At 43.9% G+C, this 24,842-nt stretch overlaps 1 protein-coding gene across 5 annotated transcripts in view; it reads left to right on the top strand.

Annotated features, from left to right (window-relative positions):
- The window catches only part of LOC132782172 (protein sidekick-1), a 986,469-nt gene that overhangs the window by 866,814 nt on the left and 94,813 nt on the right, over positions 1-24,842 (top strand). For all 5 annotated transcript variants that reach the window (XM_067473286.1, XM_067473289.1, XM_067473288.1 and 2 more), the window contains 2 exons: positions 15,706-15,821; positions 24,014-24,200. In XM_067473286.1, the coding sequence (XP_067329387.1) occupies positions 15,706-15,821; positions 24,014-24,200 (303 nt within the window). The remainder of the gene's footprint in view (positions 1-15,705; positions 15,822-24,013; positions 24,201-24,842) is intronic.

Here is a 24,842-nt window from a genome sequence, read left to right as displayed (position 1 = left end):
TTTTGGGAAATGGCATTCATAACCTTTTGGGAAAACCAGGAATCTTTTGAAAAGGCATGACCTTGTTAGAGATCATAACCTTTTGCAAAGTATGATCTTCCTAAGAAGAATCATAGAATCAAAGAGTTGGAAGAGACCTCATGGGTCATCCAGTCCAACTCCATTTTGCCAAGAAGCAGGAATATTGCATTCAAATCACCCCTGACAGATGGCCATCCAGCCTCTGTTTAAAAGCTTCCAAAGAAGGAGCCTCCACCACACTCCATGTTAGAGAGTTCCACTGCTGAACGGCTCTCACAGTCAGGAAGTTCTTCCTCATGTTCAGATGGAATCTCCTCTCTTGTAGTTTGAAGCCATTGCTCCACGTCCTAGTCTCCAAGGAAGCAGAAAACAAGCTTGCTCCCTCCTTCCTGTGGCTTCCTCTCACATATTTATACATGGCTATCATATCTCTTCTCAGCCTTCTCTTCTTCAGGCTAAACATGCCCAGCTCCTCAAGCCGCTCCTCATAGGGCTTGTTCTTCAGACCCTTGATCATTTTAGTCGCCCTCCTCTGGACACATTCCAGCTTGTCAATATCTCTCTTGAATTGTGGTGCCCAGAATTGGACACAATATTCCAGGTGTGGTAGAGATCGTAACCTTTTGCAAAGTATGATCTTCCTAAGAAGAGTTAAAAACTCGCTTGAGTCAACCTTCTCTTGAGTGGTAAATATATCCACTAGCATTCATGCAAGGCAATATCTCTTCAAACTATTAGGGGCAAAGATATGCCAATGCACACAAGACATATATAGCAGAGTTTCAGAAGTATCTACTTTCCTTTAAAACATCTTGGTTTAAATCATTCTCTCAAGAGACCAAAAATAAGTAGGCTTCTGTTCTGGTACGGCTGTACCAGGAGCTCCAGCTTCTTTTTCTTTCTTTGAGTGTTTGCATGTATTTCAAAGTTCCATGCATTTTGCAATAAGGTGGCTTCCCTTGGTTTGCAATTATAGGGCCAATGACCCATCAATCATCATTAGGTTCTTTGGGTTTAGGAGGGAAAAAGGGGACCTCTAGTTCAGTTCTCACAGAGAAACCTTTCGCACAGGGCATGAGTCAGTTCCACCTGTAGAAAGCTTCGTCTTTTACAGCTTTGCTGGGGGAATTCAGTCCCACAGCTCTACAGAGAAGCATAGCTTTTGCTGGGGGAATCCAGTCCCACAACTCTACAGCCAGCCTTCGCTGGGAATTGAAGACCTTCTTTCCTCTTGGAAATCTACAAAAGGACTCTGTTTGGTAAGGACCACTTGCGGCAGACATAACGCAATTTGGACCGGGTGTAGGGGCCCACAGCAGCAGAGCCTAAGACAGATTGCCCAGGGAGGGGTCAAGGATTTCCCTGATAGAGAAGAAACAGTTCATGAGGATAGTTGCCTGTCCCTTGTGGACAAGATTAAGAAAGCCACCAGTTGATTCAAAGCCTTGAAGTATTTGTTTGATTTATTGAAGACCTCAGCACTAATAAAGAACTTTGTTAAACTTTCCAAATTTCTAAAGACTTTGTTTAGGGAAATCTATAGGGCTTCTAATTGAGGCATCCCCAGCGTCCAGTTGGGCATACTGAGCACATCCTGTCTACAAACCTTTTCACAGGCCCAGCGCATGACAGCACAACTTCTTTAAAAGTAACATAGTTGGTTTACTCATAAGCTTCATGTATTCAGCATACAGGTACATTGCATACTCAGTTACAGATAGGATTTGAAGTAGTTTCTCTGTGTATCTTTCTTATTATCAACATATTTCTTATTATCTTAGGGCATCTTTCTTATTATCAACAGTCCAAAGTATCTTAGGGCATCTTTCTTTAAAGCATCTCTCTGTTCTGAGAGTCTAATAGAGTCTGTTCTCTAAAGCATTCTGTTTTTACAGACTTCTAAACTGCTTCTGATGCAAACACTGACTTCTAAAATGGAGTCTGAATCTGAACAATCCCAGATCTGATCACATGGTCTTCAGTCTCTCCCACAACAAAGAGTTAAGGAAAACTACATGCCATGCAAACACTGACTTCTAAAATAGAGTCTGAGTCTGAACAATCCCAGATCTGATCACATAGTCTGCAGCCCCTCCCACAACAAAGAGTTAAGGAAAACTGTATACCATGCAAATACTGGCTTCTAAAATAGAGTCTGAGTCTGAACAATCCCAGATCTGATCACATAGTCTGCAGCCCCTCCCACAACAAAGAGTTAAGGAAAACTGTATACCATGCAAATACTGGCTTCTAAAATAGAGTCTGAGTCTGAACAATCCCAGATCTGATCACATAGTCTGCAGCCCCTCCCACAACAAAGAGTTAAGGAAAACTGTATACCATGCAAACACTGACTTTAAAATGGAGCAATCTCAGATCTGATCACATAGTCTGCAGCCCCTCCCACAACAAAGAGTTAAGGAAAACTATACACCATGCAAATACTGACTTCTAAAATAGAGTCTGAGTCTGAACAATCCCAGATCTGATCACATTGTCTGCAGCCCCTCCCACAACAAAGAGTTAAGGAAAACTACATACCATGCAAACACTGACTTCTAAAATAGAGTCTGATTCTGAACAATCTCAGATCTGATCACATAGTCTGCAGCCCCTCCCACAACAAAGAGTTAAGGAAAACTGCATACCATGCATACACTGACTTCTAAAATGGAGTCTGAGTCTGAACAATCCCCGATCTGATCACATGGTCTTCAGTCTCTCCCACAGCAAAGAGTTAAGGAAAACTACCATGCAAACACTGACTTCTAAAATAGAGTCTGAGTCTGAACAATCCCAGATCTGATCACATGGTCTTCAGTCTCTCCCACAACAAAGAGTTAAGGAAAACTATATACCATGCAAATACTGACTTTTAAAATAGAGTCTGAGCCTGAACAATCCCAGATCTGATCACATGCTCTGCAGCCCCTCCCACAACAAAGAGTTAAGGAAAACTACATACTAATACACACATATACAATACAGTAAACAAACTGAATTATATACATAACAGCTAACTAATATAGGAGGCTTGTAGAAGGTTGCGTTCCAAAAAAATCTCATTGTCTTTGCCATTCCTCTTTGAAAAGCACTCATGAGCTTTGCAGCTCTTTGAGAAAGTGGAACAAAACTGGACAAAACATATTTTCAAAGGCTGTGCTTCCACAGTAGAGACTGAGTTCTGAGACAATTGTCAAATCAATGGAATACGTGTTATAAAATCAGACATCAATTCATCTCATTTTCTTTGAATCGTCAACTCATCGACTAGTTCTCAGCTGCCTGCTGGAGATGGCAGGAGGCAAAAGGCAAGGCCTTCCCTCGCTCTGCTGTGTAAATGGCTGGTCATTGGGGGTCCTTTCAGAAAACTGGAGAAGACTTCACAGAGCAGCGGTTGCTTGGGAGGAAAAGCCAGGTGTCAGTGTTTGTATCTCACAAGTAATGGAAGAAACATCAGGGTGCCCGAGTAATATGTTCTGTACTGAGAAAAAAACTTACGTTGTTAGACAGAAAGATTTTTTAAAAACTTCATAGCATGTACGTTTAACCCTCTGGAACACCAAACAGGAGACCTCCATACTGTTGTATGCATCCTTCTCCCACAAGGTTTTCTCCTGGCCTTTTGACTTTGGTTCGGGATTATGTCTTTTGAAATCCATTGTGTGCAGTTTGTGAAATGCGTTGTGCCTGTTTGTCGAGGAGACATAAAAGGGAAGAAAGAGAAGGAGGGTGATTTCCCTTTCTTTTGCCCAGTGTGCCATGCAGATTTACCACTCCAATTCTATTACTGACTCCTGTGTGGGCACAATCCTCTCTTGGCAGCGGCTCTTTTGCTCGTTTCAGTTTTTCTCCCCTTGAATTGTGCCACTAATGGCCTGTCTGCCTTTGCATGCCCTGCTCTTGGCACGGCTACAAAGCCATGGTTATCAGTTCTTCAAGGGAAAAAATCAATTAATTTGCCCGGCCTGCTCTGTTTATGCTATTTGCTTTTCCCTGACCACCCGTTCTTCCAAAAGGGTCGCAGGAATAGGCTGGAAAGTAAAACAAAAACCTTCCTTAAATTAACAACTGTGTACAAAAAGCCGTTCCAGATCTCTGAGCAGAATGCAAGGGCTTATTTTGAAACGGCAAGTCAAAATATGATTTGGACAGGCTGGCACATCATTTTGCCTGCCAAAAAATTGAGTTTTGGGGAGTTCTTTTGCTACACCTGTTCATCTTGATGAGTTCAACAGCACCTAAAGCTGCAAGAAAGACGCCATCCCAACTCTTGTTTATGTATGAGCGATTAGGGATGCCTGCCTTGCCTAGAATTTTGCATTGCCTTTTGGGTGCAAAGGAGACTTGGACTTCAGAATATCCACCTTTGCATTTTTCAAGCACACTTTCAGTCAGAATTGCTTAAATTGCTACTTCAATAACATCTTTTAAATTTTCTCTTTTATAGCAAACCCACTAAAATGGCTGTGTGTTGTGTTGTGACCCATAATAATGGCCTGATCTAAGCTGGGTTGCCTTGGTGATGTTAAGGAATGGTAGCTAAAGAAGCAAGTTTCATTGCTCTCAGTCCACAGGAAATGGCTCAGGGGAAATCTTTAATGAACGCCCCTCGTAATTAGGACCCCCTATTTCAGCCTATGCTTAAATATCCTAAAGACACCAGATTCTGTCAAATCTCAGAAGCAAAGTAGACTGAGACCTGGATTCGTCCGTGAAAGGGAGACCCTGGGGAATACCAGATGCCGGAGGCTGTATCTAGGAAGGCGACATCAACCCTCCTCTGAATGGCGAGATATCCCTATGATAGTGTCTCCATAATAATAATAATAATAATAATAATCCTTTATTTATACTCCGCTAACATCTCCTGAAGGACTCGGTGCGGCTTACAAGAGGCCGAGGCCCAACACATCAATAAAACAACAGCATAACAAATACAACAATAAATAAACTGATAAAATAAGCAATAAACATTAAACAATAGCAATAAACATTAGACAATAACACCATGACACATTTAAAACTAAGGCCGGGCTAATGTAATGATTAAAATTTTAAAATGCTGAACATGACAGGTGAGATAGTAAGGTTGCCTACCTGTAACCATGTTTCTTCGAGTGGTCAACTGTGAAATTCACACTTGTGGTATTTCCTGCGTCCACGCAGCTGATTCGGATCCTTATTGAAAAGCTTTTGACAAATCAGGGACTCCAGCCCCGCCCATCCACTCCAGTAATAAAGCCAGGCAGCGGGGCTTGAGGCCTTAGTTCCGTACCGTGAAAGACAGTCGGAGATAGAAGGCATGACGGAGTGCGGGGAGGATGGGCGGGTTGTATGAATTTCACAGTTGACCACTCGAAGAAACATGGTTACAGGTAAGCAACCTTACTTTCTTCAGCGTGGTCACTGTGAAATCCACACCTGTGGTAGACTAGCGAGCAGTCCCATGGATGGTAGGCATCATGCTAGTGCAGAAAAAGAATTGCTCTCCCAAAAGCCACATGTTTTTTGGCAGCCAAGTCCAATAGAATAAACAAAGATCCCAGAACACAAGTTGGAATTGCAGTCTGTTAGAGTAGTCAAACTGGAGTCCTTGAGTCAAACCAATAGTTGTTTTAGGAGAGAACACCAAGTTGTTGCTGCTTTCGCGGACAAAAGGAACTAAGGCCTCAAGCCCCACTGCCTGGCTTTATTACTGGAGTGGATGGGCGGGGCTGGAGTCCCTGATTTGGCAAAAGCTTTTCAATAAGGATCCGAATCAGCTGCGTGGACGCAGGAAATACCACAGGTGTGGATTTCACAGTGACCCCGCTGAAGAAGAATAGGTTTTTAGAGATAGGTGCAATGTGCAGACAATCTTAAATCTCTAGTAAAATGCAATTGGGACATGATGCTAGGAGTTTCCTATTTTGGGAAGGCACACTGGAACAACCACGTCTTCAAGCTCTTCCTAAAGACTGCCAATGTTGGGGCTTGTCTGATATCCTTGGGGAGAGAGTTCCAGAGTTGGGAGGCCACCACGGAGAAGGCCCTGCTCCTCGTTCCTACCAATCGCGCTTGCAACGCAGGTGGGATCGTGAGCAGGGCCTCTCCAGATGATCGGAGATACGGTCACGCAAGTAAGCGGGTCCCAAACCGTTTAGGGCTTTGTAGGTAAGCACCTGCACCTTGAATTGGGACCGGAAAATGAACGGCAGCCAATGGAGCTCCTTAAACAGGAGTTGGAGTTGATTTCAAGGCAATTATTTTAATCCCCACAATATGATTTCAAGGCTTGTGCTTGATGGTGTTTTGTTTTTTTTTTAATTGCATCTATGTGCTATGTCGATTTGTGTGCTGGTTTTAACGTGCTTATTATGTTGTGTTTCAAATGCCTAGGGAAATGTGTGTCGTGAGGGCTTTAATTACCCAAATGAAAGACAGAGAGAGGTTTTGCAAAAGGTTAAAAGAAATAAAGGCAGACTTCTCACACCCTGGAAATGTGGGACATGAGGACACTAGAAATATTGGCACAACATCTTTTTGCCCTCTCTCTCAAACACAAACTCTCTCAAAAGAGAAACAGGCTATGTATATATATATCATGGAAATCAGGGTAGTTTTTCAGAGATGTTTACCTCCTGATCCTGGCTGTGTTTCCTTAGAAGTCAGCCTAGTGTGAATGGTCCAAGAGTGTGTGCTTAGGAAGACTGTCCTCGTTTGCATAATCCTTCTCCATAGAGCGGACTTGATCGCGTCAGGAAACTTTTGAAGCCTTTTTTGCAAAGGGCTGATGTGCAGCGGACTGTGCGGCAAGGAATAATGGCTTACAAGCTGCTACTGCTTCCCGAGGGTGACGGATCAGAAATGCAGAAATAGCAAAAGGAAAGGGAGGCTGGCTTCTATGGACTTTCAACAGAGCTTGGGCTTTCTGAAACAGAATGTACGTGTAATATTATCCTCTAGATGCGGTGAATTTGACTTACAGATGGCACATTAAATGGAGGTATTTCCTGAAAATCCGGGTAATTGGGCAATTTCTCTCTTATTTTGAGATGTGGGGAACAGTGCCTTTCCGGGTGCCATCTCATATACTGATCTAATCCCTTCCTTAATCATTTTTCTCTTGGCCTCACAGGATGGTTGCATCTTGACATCATTTTATTATTTAACAGTGCCCCCCCAATGCACTCTCAGTCCTTGAAATTGGAAATCACTCATTACAAGCTTCTTACTTCTTAGGTGATCCCTAAGTAGGTGTCCTCCAAGATCGGTATACTGGCGGTGGGTACGTAGGTGACTGTGGAGCCCTATTCTTGATCTGCATGTTCTCCCACAGTGAGGGCATCGGTTTCCAGGTGGAAGGCAGTCCCGGTCGGGGTTGGCTTGACGTGACTTCCTCTTGGCACGTTTCTCTCTTTCGCCCTCCATTCGTGCCTCTTCAAATTCTGCAGCACTGCTGGTCACAGCTGACCTCCAGCTTGAGCGGTCAAGGGCCAGGGCTTCCCAGTTCTCAGTGTCTATGCCAGAGATTTTAAGGTTGGCTTTGAGCCCATCTTTGAATCTCTTTTCCTGCCCTCCAACATTCCGTTTTCCTGGGTTGTTTGTAGGTTTTTTTCGGGCTATATGGCCATGTTCTAGAAGCATTCTCTCCTGACGTTTCACCTGCATCTATTTATTTATTTTTTATTTATTTCGGTTTCTTCTACCCCGCCCTTCTCACCCCGAAGGGGACTCAGGGCGGCTTACAAAGCAAAGGCACAATTCGATGTCCACATCACATAACAGTCAAAAACAAAAAATAGCATCAATTCACAGTTAAACAACAATTCCTACATTACAACTATTAAAATCAATAAAACCAATACAAACCCAATTCCTCCTCATAAACGGTCAGCGTTTGCTATCTCATAGTTCCATTTTCAATTCCCCATTGTCAGTCCTGATCATACTCGTCTGATTATCTTCTCTAATTGTCAGATTGCCCAAAGGCCTGGTCCCACAACCATGTCTTTACCTTCCTCCTGAAGGAGAGGAGGGATGATGACACCCTAATTTCCCCCGGGAGTTAGTTCCACGGGTGAGGGGCCACCACTGAGAAAGCCCTGCTCCTTGTCCCCACAAGCCTCGCTTGTGACAGTGGTGGGGTCGAGAGCAGGGCCTCCCCAGATGATCTCAAACTCCGGGGTGGGACGTAGAGGGAGATACGTTCGGACAGATACACTGGACCGGAACCGTACAGGGTTTTGTAGGTCAAAACCAGCACCTTGAATTGTGCTCGGAACTGAATCGCCAGCCAGTTGAGCTGGCACAACAGGGGGGTGGTGTGCTCCCTGTATGCCGCTCCGGTGAGCAATCTGGCTGCTGCTTGCTGGACCAGTTGAAGTTTCCGAACAGTCTTCAAGGGCAACCCCATGTAGAGTGTGTTGCAGTAGTCTATTCGGGATGTAACAAGAGCATGGACCACAGTGGCCAGGTCAGACTTCCCAAGGTACGGGTGCAACTGGTGCACAAGTTTTAATTGTGCAAAAACTCTCCCGGCCACCGCCGAGACCTATGGCAAGCCCACCTCAGAGGTAGTGATGTACATGTGTTCTATTGAAATGCCAAATGGAAGAAGATTTAGCCATGCATTGCTCTGTAATAGTAACATGTTGTTCATGATGTACATGATGCACCTGATGTACTATTTACGAAGGACCCACACAACAAAATACATGAGACCTGCGAAGTTCTTTGTTGGGTTTGAGCCCAAATTATTGTTGTAATTTGGCGCAGCTCAAAGAGTTTCTCCTTCAAGGTTGACAGTAGCTGCTTTATACAAAATCGCAAAAAGAGGCAACGTTAAGCACCAAACAAACGCTGTAGAAGGAAACAACTGCAAAGCTATGTAAGAGAAACCCATATTGTTACAAAAACAGGAGAGAAAAAAACAATCAGTATACAGAAAGCTAAGGCCACAAAGACTAAATATACACAAAACATACAATGGATACAAAGGTGTGAACATACCGAGAGAGACAAACAAGAGAAAAATAATTTATTTTTATTTTTTTCCAAAATAGGCTTTGAAATCCTTTTTTTTCCCCATTTGGATACAAACTGGATTTACATTTTACAAGATTTTTAGGAATCCCTGACCCCTGGCTCACATCATTTTCAGGCAGTTGGAAAGATGTTTTCTTATATGTAATACTATACAGGGGAAAAAATACTGCACAAGAAATATCAAACCAATATGTAATCTAGAAATATCAAACCAATATGTAATCTCCTCTACACACTCGCATGTCATGGATTCCACTTAATGGCCCCATTTCTTGAGGTTGGCTCTGCATCCCGTGGTGCCAGAACGTAGTCTGTTCAGCGCCCTCCAAATCACCCAGTTTTCTGTGTGCCCAGGAGGGAGTCTCTCATTTGGTATCAGCCATTGATTGAGGCTCTGGGTTTGAGCCTGCCACTTTTGGACTCTCGCTTGCTGAGGTGTTTCAGCGAGTGTCTCTGTAGATCTTAGAAAACTATTTCTTGATTTAAGTCGTTGGCGTGCTGACTGATGCCCAAACAGGGGATGAGCTGGAGATGTCTCTGCCTTGGTCCTTTCACTATTGCAGTGGTTCTCAACCTGTGGGTCCCCAGGTGTTTTGGCCTACAACTCCCAGAAATCCCAGCCAGTTTACCAGCTGTTAAGATTTCTGGGAGTTGAAGGCCACAACATCTGGGGACCCACAGGTTGAGAACCACTGCACTATTGGCTGCTACTTCCCGGCGGATGTCAGGTGGTGCAATACCGGCTAAGCAGTGTAATTTCCCCAGTGGTGTAGGGCGCAGACACCCCGTGATAATGCAGCATTTCTCAATAAGAGCCACATCCACTGTTTTAGTGCGGTGAGATGTGTTCCACACTGGGCATGCGTACTCAGCAGCAGAGTAGCATAGCGCAAGGGCAGATGTCTTCACTGTGTCTGATTGTGATCCCCAGGTTGTGCCAGTAAGCTTTCGTATGATGTTGTTTCTAGCACTCACTTGGGAGAAGAGGCTTCTTGAAGGAAACAAGTCGTTTTAGGAGTTTTCTTCTTATTGCAGGAAAGCCTTTGAAAACCAGGGTATTTCAAAGGGGGAAATGACCACATCTTCCCTATGAACCGGTGTGGGCTCTTAACTACTTCATCACACTAGAAAATGAATCCACTTTAAATCTGGTTTGTCTCCTGCAGAATTCTGGGATTTGTAGTTTAGTGAGGCTGTTAAAGGCTCCTCCCTAAACTACAAACCCCAGAATTCTGCAGGAGGCCACAAAAAAGAAAGATAATCTATATGGTTTCACCAGTTGACTGTTTTGTTTGTAACCTTGACAAGCTGTGCCAAGTCTGCAAGGACTTTGAGAAATAAATATTCTGCTTTGGCGTTCAAACCTGTAGTAGCCTCAGTTGCTGGGAATCTCAAGCTTCTAAAGGAAGACCCCCGCGGTCCGCCCAGACAAAGAGAGAAGCACATCTTAGTTTTATTTTTATAGGATCTGGGTGTGACGGCACATGCTTTGTGCAGAATTTTGCATTTTATGTACAGAAAATATGTAGCATTTTATGTACAGAAAATACTTCTATGTAGTATTGTTTTTTGCACAGAAAAGGCTGTTTCCAATACAGAAAATGTTGTTTTCTCTGCAAATCAACCACAAGTGGCCTTTGTGGAGAATAAATCCTAAACTGCTAAGATTCTTGTCCATTTAGGATTCAGTTAGTTATTTTATTTGATGCATTTATTAACCGCCATTCTCAGCCCTTTAGGGCGACTCAGGAGCTTTTTAGTTAGGAGCTTTTTAAACAGGTTTTGTATATTTTCACATATTATTTCTGTCTCCAGACATCAAACACCCTGTTGTCTATGGTATACATCCAGTGAAATCTACAGAAGTGTTTTCCAGATCGAATCGTGGACTTCTTTTGTGTCACAATATTAATTTGTGCTCTATGAAGCAGGCAGCCTTCGGCAATTTTAAAAGACAGTTAAAATAGCAATAAATGGTGATATAATTCATTTGAATCAAACGTGAGACTGGCTAGACCCAGTTTTGCATTTGATTGTTTAATTGTACAACAATAATTTTGCCGCGGCCAACGCAAACAAAACTCCACCAGTTTTATCGATGCTTTGGATTATTAATGCTGCTCTTAAAATTCTCCTAGTTAGTTTTGATTGAATTGTTCCTTATTCTAGGAGGGTTTTTTTCCCTTTAAAAAAATTCCTTTTTGGGTTCCCTCCCCCTTCCTTTTGGGTGTGCGTTTCTGTCGTTTAATGGAGCGGTAAATAAGAATTTCTGATAATGAGCCCAAGCATCTGTCACAACAACCTGGCGCTGGTTATTAACATTTCCATTAACGGCAGGGTGGGCAGCGATAATACGGAAACAGCACAGTTAGAACAAAATAAATAGTTGGTGTCAGGCTGAGTGGGTGTTAATTACTATTTTATTTTATAACCCCGGAGAGGAAGAGAGCAGAAAGATAGAAATATATAATAATAATAACAGGCTCGTGAAGGTCACTGTCTGTCGGTGGGGAAAAGGAGCTGGCCGGAAGAGCCGAGAACCTGTGCTATATCTCCTTTGGTTGGCAAGAGTTTTGCAGCTTCCATTTGGGGTCTGCTAAATGGGCATAGCGCAAGGAGGATGGGCTTTCCAGCACGATGGGCAGAGGTTATTACAAGCCCATCTGCAGGCGAGAATGGTGGCACATGGCATCCTTTGCGCATAGTTTTCACTCCCTCTGTAAAAAGTTGCCGGCCCTGAGATGGAAGCGAAAGTAGGCCGAGACTGATTTCAAGTGTCAAAGGCAGTCATTTGCCCGTTGACGAAGAGCGGCCGTGATGTGCCGGGCAGCACGGCTTTCAAAAGGCAGATTGATCCTCCGTTAAGGACTTTGCACTCTCGGAGACGCGCCACAGATATCCCTGAGCGGCATTACATCCAACTCAGGAGCAGGATGTGTTTCTCGCTAATATACATGTCAGAAGATTAGGAGTGGATGAGTTGGCATCCTCTGGGCAAGCGGAATTTAGCGCATTTGGTCGGTTGCTATTGCTGCAAGCAGAGAGGACCGGTCTGTGCAAGGAAACATCCAGCTTGCAATGCCTGGGGAAATCTGCACTGGGCTGCCTTCCATTAAGGGCACCAAAACGTTGCTCTAGGTTGCGTTGATTTATTCATTGAGTTTCTTCTCGCCTGCCTTGTTTCCAGGGCTGCACTCAGGGCAGGTTACCACAGATTTTAAAAAAGCAGATGGACAAAATACAAAAGCATATAAGTGATGCAACTGTAATAAAGATTAACACCAGCAAACACACAGACACACACACATATATATACACACACGCCATAATAAAAAAAATTAAATAGAAAATTCAACACATTGGGTTGTTGTAGGTTTTTTCGGGCTGTATGGCCATGGTCTAGAGCCATGATGGCGAACCTATGACACGTGTGTCAGTACTGATACGCGTAGCCATTTTCGGTGACACACGGTCGCATGTGGCCACATACAGAAAAGATGGGGCCACATCCCAAGAAGGGCATTTCATCCTCGGCTCCTACACCAGCATTTTTCTATAATGCCGAGATATATGGCATTATAGAAAAAGCGGGTAAGTTAAATAATTAGTTTTTGGTTTATTAAATACAGTTATATATTACAATAATATATTTTTGTTATTAAACTATAAATATAATGAAATTATGTTTTTTTCTTGAAGTGACACCCCACCCGAGTTATGCTCGGGTTTTTTGGCAAGTATTGACACACCAAGCTCTAAAGATTGCCCATCATTGGTCTAGAGGCATTCTCTCCTGACGTTTCACCTGCATATATGGCAAGCATCCTCAGAGGTAGTGAGGTCTGTTGGAACTAGGAAAAAGGGTTTATATATCTATGGAATAACCAAGGTGAGACAAAGGACTCTTGTCTGCTGGAGCTAGGTATGAATGTTTCAACTGACCACCTTGATTAGCATACAATGGGCTGACTGTGCCTGGGGCAAACATTTGTTGAGAGGTGATTAGATGTCCTTGTTTGTTTCCTCTCTGTTGTGCTGTTGCAATTTTAAAGTGTTTTAATACTGGTAGCCAGATTTTGTTCATTTTCATGGTTTCCCCCTTTCTGTTGAAATTGTCCACATGCGTCTTGTGGATTTCAATGGCTTCTCTGTGTAGCCTGACATGGTGGTTGTGAGAGTGGTCCAGCATTTCTGTGTTCTCAAAATGCTGTGTCCAGGTTGGTTTATCAGGTGCTCTGCTATGGCTGACTACTCTGGTTGAAGTAGTCTGCAGTGCCGCTCCTGTTAGTAACCTGGCTGCCGAACGTTGGACCATTTGGGCTTTGGAAGAATGCTGCACTCGCAGAGCTCAGGTGGTGTTGTATTTCAGTGTCAATGTTGACTTTTGTGGAGAGGTGGCTGCCAAGGGAGCAGAAATGGTCAACATTTTAACCCTAATGTTACACCATTAAGGTGTATTTCTGGCATTGGAGAGGGACACCAACACAGCACGATCTTTTCAGCTGTGCATCTGTGTAATGAATATTTCTATATTAGTTACACTGCCTATTCAAATGCCTGCTCAAACAACCAGGTCTTCACTTTCCTCCGAAATGTGAACAGGAAGGGGGCCAATACTAATTTCTGTGGGAAGGGCGTTCCACCACTGAGAAGGCCCTGTCTCTCGTCCCCGCCAACCGTACTTGTGATGCAGGCGGGACCGAGAGCAGGACCTCCCCAGATGATCTTAATGTCCTAGCTGGTTCATAGGAGGAGATACGTTCAGACAGGTAAGTTGGGCCAGAACCGTTTAGGGCTTTATAGGCTAAGGCCAGCACTTTGAATTGTGCCCGGTAGCAAATTGGCAGCCAGTGGAGCTGGCGCAACAGAGGAGTTGTATGCTCCCTGAGTGCCGCTCCTGTTAGTAACCTGGCTGCCGAGTGTTGGACCATTTGAAGCTTCCGGACTGTCTTCAGAGAGCATTGCAGTAGTCTATACGGGATGTAACCAGAGCGTGGACTACCGTGGCCAAGTCAGACTTCCCCTAGGTACGGGCGCAGCTGGCGCACAAGTTCCAAGACTATCAAAATTCACAACACAGTGGCAGAAGGCTTCATTGAGGTTTATGCCCCTTCCTTTCCCAAATAATGTTCATGTCCTCCCATGGCCACCATTTCCTGGAAAGGAGTAACAGTTCTCCTACCTCCTTGCCACCTGATATGTATATTGTATCTTTCACCATATGAACTCCCAAGTCATTCAACTGATTTGAGTAAGGAAGGCAATCTGGTTGCTGTCCCTTTCCTGGCATAAAAATAAAATACCCAGTCTGGTGAAAAATCTCCTTGTGCCCGCGTTTCCTTTTCACCGACTGTTGAATGCTGTGACAGTTTCTCAAAGGAAAGTTTTGTAACATTTCTTGAAAGCGTTTGACAGGCCTCTGGAGAAGAGCGTTCCTTAATTTGGGAGCATCCCTGCAAAGAGCAGCTCTCTCCATGGCATGTCCTTGAACGAATCCGCATTGAATTAATTGCTGCCCAGTTCTCAAATAATTCTGTAGGCGCTTTCAGAAAGAAAGTCTCAGTTTGTTTTCAAAACTGCTAACTTCAAGAAGCAGAAAGCTGTCTGGTACCGTGTCTAGCAAGCTTGCCGGCTGTTTATTTTTGAAGAGAGAGATTGCTACTCTCTCCAGAGAAAAGGGAGAATTGGGCTTGCATGAGTCCTTTGGAAAAAGGATACAGGTTTCAAAACGCTCTGCAAAGAGCTGCAGCTGCATGTGGGAAATCTAGTTTGCATGCTTGCAAGAATCCCAGTTCCCGCCTTATTGTTCTGTCGCGCACTGGGCCTGTAACAGCTGTACTTTTCTATAGGACGTATATACTTTAAGCCCAGCTGGAAGAGAGGTTCTCAGGGATTTTTCTGAAGTGATGGTCTTTAGAGTCTTTAATGATGCAACGAAGTCTTTATTATGGAACAAACAACAAATCTTCAATGGTTCAAACAACACTTCAAGGCTTTCTTAGTCTAGTCCTCAATGGACTGGTACCTGACTTTGATTAACTGTACTTTCTCTGTAAGAAAAAAACCCTATATAACCTCTCCTAGGCTGTTTACTATCTATGCCTCATCGGTGTGGGTCCTACTACCGATTCCAAATGCGTCTGGGTATCAAGTAGACCTACCAGCCGAGGCTTGTAGATATTTCAGCTGGAGTTCCGTGGATCTGTAGTGCTGTCCTCCCTCCGAGAATTCTTTGAAAACCTCAGGGTTGTTTTCCCTCTGATTGCTGTGAGGCTGAGAGGCTGTGAGCTCTCAGCCAGATCCTTGGGACCTTTCCCCTGGAATTTAAGTTTGTTTCCTCGGATGTTCTTGAGAAAAGAAGCTTTTCTATGGGACGAGCTGGTCTACATCCTATAGTTTAGCTTCCTATGTGAGACTGCCCAAAAAATGGCTCCTTTCCCTCTCAGAGCCCTGAACAAGGGGCGGAACCAAAGCTTAATTATGATGGACAGGAGGTCTGCCCTATGACTGCAAACAGATAACAGAAAGAAAATAAAGTTGGAGCTCCTGGTACAGCCATACCAGCACCCATACTTTTCCCAATGTGCACACGGTGATGGCTCTTGGGTTCGCTTCTAATTCTCCTTCCCACTTCCTTTTGTTGTCTTTCTCCAGCCCCAGCAATGCCTCCTCAAAATATCCAGATAAACGCACTCTCTGCAAGCCAACTGGAAGTCACCTGGGATCCTCCTCCTGTTGACAGCCAGAATGGGAACATACAAGGCTACAAGGCAAGTGACTCTCCTGCATCTTGCAATGATGCTAGCTTTTCTTCTCTTCAATAGACTTGGAAATGGAAACATGGGGAGTTGCCTTCTTAATTTGGGGGGGGGGGGGGGGCGACTATATATGTATTGCATGGGTATATGAGACTTTATACAGTGGGGGGAGGGAGTAGTCAGATACCAATTGTACAAGTTCTCCCACTTAAAAAGATTACAGATGCCTGTAATTGACATCATAGGTAGACCTCAACTATGAGGTCTAGATATAGGGAAGTCATGCTCCCCATGCTCTATTCTGCTTTGGTTAGACCACTCCTGGAATATTGTGTCCAATTCTGGGCACCACAATTCAAGAGAGATATTGACAAGCTGGAATGTGTCCAGAGGAGGGCGACTAAAATGATCAAGGGTCTGGAGAACAAGCCCTATGAGGAGCGGCTTAAGGAGCTGGGCATGTTTAGCCTGAAGAAGAGAAGGCTGAGAGGAGATATGATAGCCATGTATAAATATGTGAGAGGAAGCCACAGGGAGGAGGAGGGAGCAAGCTTGTTTTCTGCTTCCATGGAGACTAGGACGCACTGGAACAATGGCTTCAAACTACAAGAAAGGAGATTCCATCTGAACATGAGGAAGAACTTCCTGACTGTGAGAGCCGTTCAGCAGTGGAACTCTCTGCCCCGGAGTGTGGTGGAGGCTCCTTCTTTGGAAGCTTTGAAACAGAGGCTGGATGGCCATCTGTCAGGGGTGATTTGAATGCAATATTCCTGCTTCTTGGCAGGGGGTTGGACTGGATGACCCATGAGGTCTCTTCCAACTCTTTTATTCTATGATTCTATGAGAGACAACATGAGAAAACACATGCAGAAAATGTATGTATTGCATGTGCAGTGGGAGGACAGTGAAGGGGTTGTTGCTACATGTTTTATTTATTTTTTTATCAAAAGCATTGCATAATTAGTATAAAACTGATGAAAATAGAGGGAGCACAAATGGCTAAATATTTTTGGACCAAAAATGGGCAACAGCAACCGCATTGTCTGTAGCCTTCAATAACGCTTCCTCTGTACATGAGGCAGGACATTGTGGACAAGCATACAGATGCAGAGTTCTTTGTTCTGCTCCATGGTCACACAAGGTGGAGGATTGTTTTAGGTAGTGCCATTTTTCCAGGTTGTCTTTTGATCTGCCCACTCCACTTCTGAGTCTGTTCGGGGACTTCCAAGTTGTCCAACTTGCTACATGTATGGACCTTCATGGAGATACTGTAACCTATTGTAACCATAGTAGACCCATTGTGTCAGTTGGATTTAGCTACGTCTTGTTTTTGCCATTCAATATCATAGAATCATAGAATCAAACAGTTGGAAGAGACCTCATGGGCCATCCAGTCCAACCCCTGCCAAGAAGCAGGAATATTGCATTCAAAGCACCCCTGACAGATGGCCATCCAGCCTCTGTTTAAAAGCTTCCAAAGAAGGAGCCTCCACCACACTCCGGGGCAGAGAGTTCCACTGCTGAACAGCTCTCACAGTCAGGAAGTTCTTCCTCGTGTTCAGATGGAATCTCCTTTCTTGTAGTTTGAAGCCATTGTTCCACGTCCTAGTCTCCAAGGAAGCAGAAAACAAGCTTGCTCCCTCCTCCCTGTGGCTTCCTCAAGGATCAATATCGAATCAAGGGGACTACCCAACAGGATTCCAGTCTTTAAATAGTCTTCTTATATACTGACATATACTAGGATTTCCCAACTTTCATGGACTGTGTTCTCTGAGAAATGAGAACAGTAGTATGACTAAATCACATCAGAAGATCCAACAGTGACTACTCACCAAATACTTCTGAAAATAGTATCGCCAGGGCAGGAGGTCATTGCTGTCAATGGGATGCCGCCTTTGAATCTGGAAACGTAGTGGCCCTGAGTGGAAGAGGTGTCGGTATTTGCAGTGATGAGCTGGGCTGGAAGCTTGTGTCCTTGCCGACAGGCAACACAAAGCAAGGATCAAAGAGAGGCAGGAAGTGTACCTCCGACCCTCTGAAATGATACCAGCAGCGTACTAAAATAAACAAGCATGGCTTCCTTCCCATATTGATGTTTCATGTCATCAGAACATCCCTCTAAATTTTGGACAAGAAAACCTTCGTTGAATACTGGATAACATAGATTCAACAAGCAAGATAAATGGTTGTAATTTCTAGAAACTTATTATTTGTTTATTCAGTTACTAGCCGTCCCCTGCCACGCATTGCTGTGGCCCACGTGGGGGTTTTGTGTGGGAGGTTTGGCCCAATTCTATCATTGGTGGGGTTCAGAATGCTCTTTGATTATAGGTGAACTATAAATCCCAGTAACTACAACTCCCAAATGTCAAGATTCTATGTTCCCCCAACTCCACCAGTGTTCACATTTGGGCATATTGAGTATTCATGTAGTTTAGTCCAGATCCATCATTGTTTGAGTCCATTCAGTTTGAGTCCGCAGTGATCTCTGGATGTAGTTGAACTACAACTCCCAAACTCAAGGTCACAATGCCCACCAAACTCTTCCAGTATTTTCTGTTGGTTGTTGGAGTTCTGTGTGCCAAGTTTGGTTCAATTCCACCACTGGGGGAGTTCAGAAGGCTCTTTGATTGTAGGTGAACTATAAATCCCAGCAACTACAACTCCCAAATGTCACTGTCTATTTTCCTCAAACTCCACCAGTGTTCACATTTGGACATATTGCGTATTCGTGTAGTTTGGTCCAGATCCATCATTGTTTGAGTCCACAGTGATCAATGGATGTAGGTGAACTACAACTCCAAAACCAAAGGACACTGCCCACCAAACCCTTCCAGTATTTTGTGTCGGTCATGGGAGAACTGTGTGCCAAGTTTGGTTCAATTCCACCATTGTTGGGGTTCAGAATGCTCTTTGATTGTAGGTGAACTATAGATCCCAGCAACTACAACTCCCAAATGACAAAATCAATTCTTTTTGAGTGAAGAACATACATTGGGTTGTTAGGTGTATCGTGTCCAAATTTGGTGTCAATTCCCCCAGTGGTTTTTGAGTTCTGTGAGTATTACAAACGAACATTACAGTTTTATTTATATAGATGACATTTATATTCTGTTCTTTAATCACACTGGACTCACAGTCCAACTCATTGGGTTCAGAGCCTCGAAGTAAGATGTGACACATGTGGGAAGACAGGATCCTCAGTCAATGTTGACCATCTAAAAGCAGTGTTTCACAGCCTTCCTAATGCCGCAAACCCTTAATACAGTTCCTCATGTTGCTGTGACCCCAAACCATAACATTATTTTCATTGTTACTTCATTAATGTCATTTTGCTACTGTTTTGAATTGTAACGTAAATATCTGATATGCAGGATGAATTTTCATTCACAGGACCAAATTTGGCACAAATACCCAATATGCCCGCATTTGAACACTGGTGGGGTTGGGAGAAAGGGTTAATTTTATCATTTGGGAGTTGTAGTTGCTGGGATTTATAGTTCACCTACCATCAAAGAGCATTTTGAACTCCACCAACGATGGAATTGAACCAAACTTGGCACACAGAACGCCCACGACCAACAGAAAATACTGGAGTGGTTTGGTGGACATTGACCTTGAGTTTCGGAGTTGTAGTTCACCTAACTCCAGAGAACACTGTGGACTCAAACAATGATGAATCTGAACCAAACTTGGCCCCCGGTGGCGCAGTGGGTTAAACCCCTGTGCCGGCAGGACTGAAGACCGACAGGTCACAGGTTCGAATCTGGGGAGAGGCGGATGAGCTCCCTCTATCAGCTCCAGCTCCTCATGCAGGGACATGAGAGAAGCCTCCCACAAGGATGATAAAACATCAAATCATCCGGGCGTCCCCTGGGCAACGTCCTTGCAGACGGCCAATTCTCTCACACCAGAAGCGACATGCAATTTCTCAGATCGCTCCTGACACGAAAAAAAAAACTTGGCACAAATACTCAATATGCCCAAATGTGAATACTGGTTTGTTGTTGTTGTTCATTCGTTCAGTCGTCTCCGACTCTTCGTGACCTCATGGACCAGCCCACGCCAGAGCTCCCTGTCGGCCGTCACCACCCCCAGCTCCTTCAAGGTCAGTCCAGTCACTTCAAGGATGCCATCCATCCATCTTGCCCTTGGTCGGCCCCTCTTCTTTTTGCCTTCCACTTTCCCCAGCATTATTGTCTTCTCGAATACTGGTTTAGTTTGGGGAAAATCGACCTTGATATTTGGGAGTTGCGGATGCTGGGATTTATAGTTCACCTACAATAAAAGAGCATTCTGAACCCCACCAATGATAGAATTGGGTCAAACCCCCACAACCAACAGAAAATACTGTGTTTTCCTATGGTCTTTGACACCCCCTTTGTGACCCCACCCAGGGTTGAGAAATGCTGAATTAGATCAGGCATGGGCAAACTTTGGCCCTCCAGGTATTTTGGACTTCAACTCCCACAATTCCTAACAGCCTCAGGCCCTTTCCTTTTCCCCCTCAGCCGCTTAAGCGGCTGAGGGGGAAAAGGAAGGGGCCTGAGGCTGTTAGGAATTGTGGGAGTTGAAGTCCAAACCATCTGGAAGGGCCAAGTTTGCCCATGACTGATCTGGAACTTTTAAAGTTGAACCCCAACATCAGGAATCAATTGACAGCCAACAAACATGTCACAAAATGGGTTGTTTATAGTTTTAGTCAACCCTACCGCATTCCAACTGTCATTTCCAAATACTCTTCAGAGGTGGCCCTGGGTAAAACATGTTAGCAGTAATCTACACCGGCAATTGCCAGCAGAGCCACTCTGGCCAAGTTCTCTTTTGTCCAGGAAGAAGGCATCTGGTGCCCCAACATCCGCACCAGCTTGAGCAACGGCCATTGCCGCCAGTAGCTGCACCGGATCCAGGATCACACCCTGGATGACACCCTGCCAAAAGCTTATTGCAGTCCTATAAGCAAATCTTTGAGACTGGATTGGACGCGCACTGACGACAAGCCTTGGAAGCTGCCTTTGGTTCATTGCTTGGCACATTAGACCCGCAAATAGAGCAAAGCCAAGCCAATGAAAATAATCTGGCATTACGGCTTGGCAGAAGTGAGCTACCTGCTATAACCATTTGTATATTTTTTCCCTTTTGTTTGTGCACAGGCTGTTCTAATAGCTTGGCTTGTAACACAAAAGCAGGCTCTTGGCTGGGCATTGAGGTCAGGTTCCTGGCTCACCTAGCATAGGATTGATTAACCAATAGACATTCATTAGTGGCGCTTGAATGGCCAAACTGGGAGTCCAAACTGGGTAATCAGGTTGAGGAAAGTGGGTCCACATTGTTACCACTGGGCACCAATGTCAAGACAGAGCTATTAGATTATGAAAAACTGGAAAGAGTCCACGGCTTACATAATCATACAACCGTGAGAACAATTCTGTTGGATCAAGTTGGATCCAATTCAGTATCCTTTGTCCTACGGTAGATTGGCCAGACGTTTTCTGGGCACTCACAGGTCGGCTTGAAGGCAATCGCTATGCCCTGTTCTTTGGCCATTTTGAGCAACTGTTCTGCAGAGCCACAACATCTCTATGCAGCCAACTTGAGAAACAGGATCCAATAGACTTCTCCTCACCCTCTTTTCAAACCACCCAGCTGTCTTCACCAGATTTCTAGAGAACCGATGCCATAAACTGCTGCATTGTGTGAATGGTTCAAACTCTGGTTCAAACTCTTCTTCCAATCCATTTTGTTGGGTGGTCCCAAGTTCTAATATTGGCATGAAGGCCTATCCACTTTGCTTAATGTTTTAGTCTCCCGAGTCAGAGTTCGAATATGCATGGATACAGCAGGGGAAGAAAAAGAGCTTGTATCGTCATGAGAGAGATGTGATTTTAAGTGAGATTTTCTAATGATTGTAAATCCCATATGCCCTGATTTGCTAGAGGCTTTGTTTGCCAAAACTGTTAATGCTTAGAAAAAGCTGCCATGGGGAGGTGATTATTTTCTGTGTCTTCAAAGAGAAAGCTACAAGCTGCAAGTTAGTACTGAACTCCTCAAATTTCTCATGCGCTGGAAAGAGCAACAGGGCCGACCCGCAGATGCCAAGCTCAGGGTCAGAGGCATGAACAGTGCCATTGTTAGATACTAGGCATGGTTAGGTTCGTTTGGAATCTTCGTAATTCGGAATAAATTGGGAAATATTTCCTTTTTGAAGCAATTTTGAAGTTTTTAAGGAAACCGGAAGTCCCTTTGCCCTTCCGAAGCTGTTTCCGCCATTTCTGTTACAAAGCAGTGAGTCGGAAATGATTAAGCTTTCCCCCACTTCTGGTTTCAAGCCTGGAAAGCATTTTAAACTAGAGTGGATGGATTTCCTGCCTTTCCTCTCACCTTGCTTCTGGTCTTAAGCCTGGGAAGCATTTTAAACCAGAGTGGATGGATTTCCTGCCTTTCCTCTCACCTTGCTTCTGGTCTTAAGCCTGGGAAGCATTTTAAACCAGAGTGGATGGATTTCCTCCCTTTGCTTCCCTCCCCCCTTTCTGGAGTAAAACAACTACTTTCAAAATAAAGACCACCCAATGAAACAGGAAATAACACTTTCAAACCATTAAGGAAGAATTTAAAAGTTTCAAAAAGTTTTGAACATTTTTTTCTGTGAAAATCAGAATTGACCTCCGAATTGAACCACCAGCACCCTCTACATCCTAAACAAGTTTTGAACCATTTTTTTAAAAATCAAACAAGCTTATTAGATACCTTTTGCCATTTGAGAGATAGAGAGAGACAATAAGAATTTAGTAGTAGTAGTAATTTTATTGATTAGCCCTTAGGCCATATCACAATAAGAAACAGAACAACAAGGCCTGACAAGACCTGATCACACTCCACGTAGTAAGTTAAAATAAGACACTTATAACAATACAGTAAATAAATATGATAAGACATGATAAAACTGATAAACAGATCAAAATGTATTGTTTTGCTTAATTACAGAGCTGTTTTATATCTTATTTTTGGGTGTTGGCCACACATAAAATATGTTGTTCTGATGTGAGAATCCCAATACATTGTTCGTTTGATATATGGACCAAGGTGGAAGTCTCTCACCTTTTGATACAATTTGCAATCAAATAATATATGTGCTATATCCTCAATCTCAGGTGCCCCGCAGATACAACTCCGTGCATTATAAGGAATGCTGTTAAATCTCCCGTATCTAACCATTGTCTTGAGCTGATCAAATCTGGCTCGAGTGAATACCTCCCTGAGATCCTCACCCTCTGAGCATGCTTGCCATAGATGCAGGCGAAACGTCAGGAGAAATGCCTCTAGAACATGGCCATATAGCCCGAAAAAACCCACAAGAACTGACCTCCCTGAGATGTTTTGGTATTTGCATTAAGGAAACCGGAAGTCCCTTTGCCCTTCCAAAGCTTTTTCCGCCATTTCTGTTACGAAGCAGTACGTGAGTCGGAAATGATTAAGCTTTTCCCCGCTTCTGGTCTCAAGCCTGGGAAGCGTTTTAAACCAGAGTGGATGAATTCCCTCCCTTTGCTCCCCCCCCCCCTTTCTGGAGTAAAACAACTACTTTCAAAGTAAAGACCACCCAATGAAACAGGAAATAACACTTTCAAACCATTAAGGAAGAATTCGGAAGTTTCAAAAAGTTTTGAATATTTTTTTCTGTGAAAATCGGAATTGGCTTCCGAATCAAACCACCGGCACCCCCTACATCCTAAATGGGTTTTGAACAATTTTTAAAATCAAGCAAGCCTATTAGATACTTTTTGCTGTTTGAGAGATAGAGCCAATAAGAATGTGTATAAGCCAGCTTAGACCAATTGAATGATTGATCTTTGAACACCAATGAAATTGTGCCTTTAACTTTCTGTAAAAGTGATAAATACGTATCTAACTTTGGATGTGACAGAATCTTTGGTTGCATTTGTATTTGTGCCTTGTCATCATTGCTTTGGCCCAGAATTAAACAGCTTCTGCAGTTGTGGCATCTTTCCTGACCTCGCCTTCTTTAGCAGAATGGAGCTCCTGCCTTCAAATGGGATCGTAGGAGTACCGGCACATTGTTGCCCCTTCAGTCAGAGGACCAGTTGTAGAACTGACAAGTGGCAGGAGAAGAACAAAAATAAGGGCATTCGGGATAGTGGATGAACTAAACTTCCAAATAGAATAACAATCGTTCCCCTTCCAATTAGGTTTATTACTGGGAAGAAGACAGCCGGAACGACACGGAAAAAGTGAAGGTCCTTTTCCTCCCAGAGACAAGTGTCCGGCTGAAGAACTTGACCAGTTACTCCAAATATTTGGTCTGTATTTCTGCGTTCAATGCAGCTGGAGATGGGCCAAAAAGTAGTCCTGGTCAGGGCAGAACACACCAGGCAGGTAAGAATCTCGTTTGGCTGAACATCGCTTTCAATGTAAGCCGCTTTGAGTGTCCTTGTTGGAGAGAAAAGCAAAGTATAAATAAAATAAACATCATCATCATCATCATCATCATCATCATCATGATCATAATAATGCTTTTAATGTTGTGCTTCAATATCAGAATAAATGGCTATAAATATAAAGCCTGCATCACTTAAAATGCAAAGTATTTTTGAATGCCTATATCTCTAATGTCTGAATGTTCTAAAAATGTCAAAGATGTCTCTATCTTGGGCCCTTTCCTCGTTTCCTTGTGAATCCCTAAATGGTTCCGGCCCAGTTTATCTGTCCGAACGGATTCTCCCCTATGAACCATCAAGGTTGTTAAGATCTTCTGGAGGGGCCCTGCTCTCGGTCCCACCACCTCGCAATCGCGTCTGGTGGGGACGAGGGACAGGGCCTTCTCGGTGGTGGCCCCTCAGCTCTGGAACTCTCTCCCACTGGAGATTAGAACTGCCCCTTCCCTCCTGACCTTTAGAAAGTTGGTGAAAACCTGGCTCTGGAATCTAGCATTTGATGAGTGAGTCAATAACTCCTGACCACACGGATGGATGGGAATAAATAGTGATTTTATTCTGACGACTTGGCCTTATGTAATTA

Source organism: Anolis sagrei, chromosome X, assembly GCF_037176765.1.
Source record: "Anolis sagrei isolate rAnoSag1 chromosome X, rAnoSag1.mat, whole genome shotgun sequence".
NCBI classification, from domain to species: domain Eukaryota; kingdom Metazoa; phylum Chordata; class Lepidosauria; order Squamata; family Dactyloidae; genus Anolis; species Anolis sagrei.
This window is presented reverse-complemented; position numbering and strand designations above follow the sequence as displayed.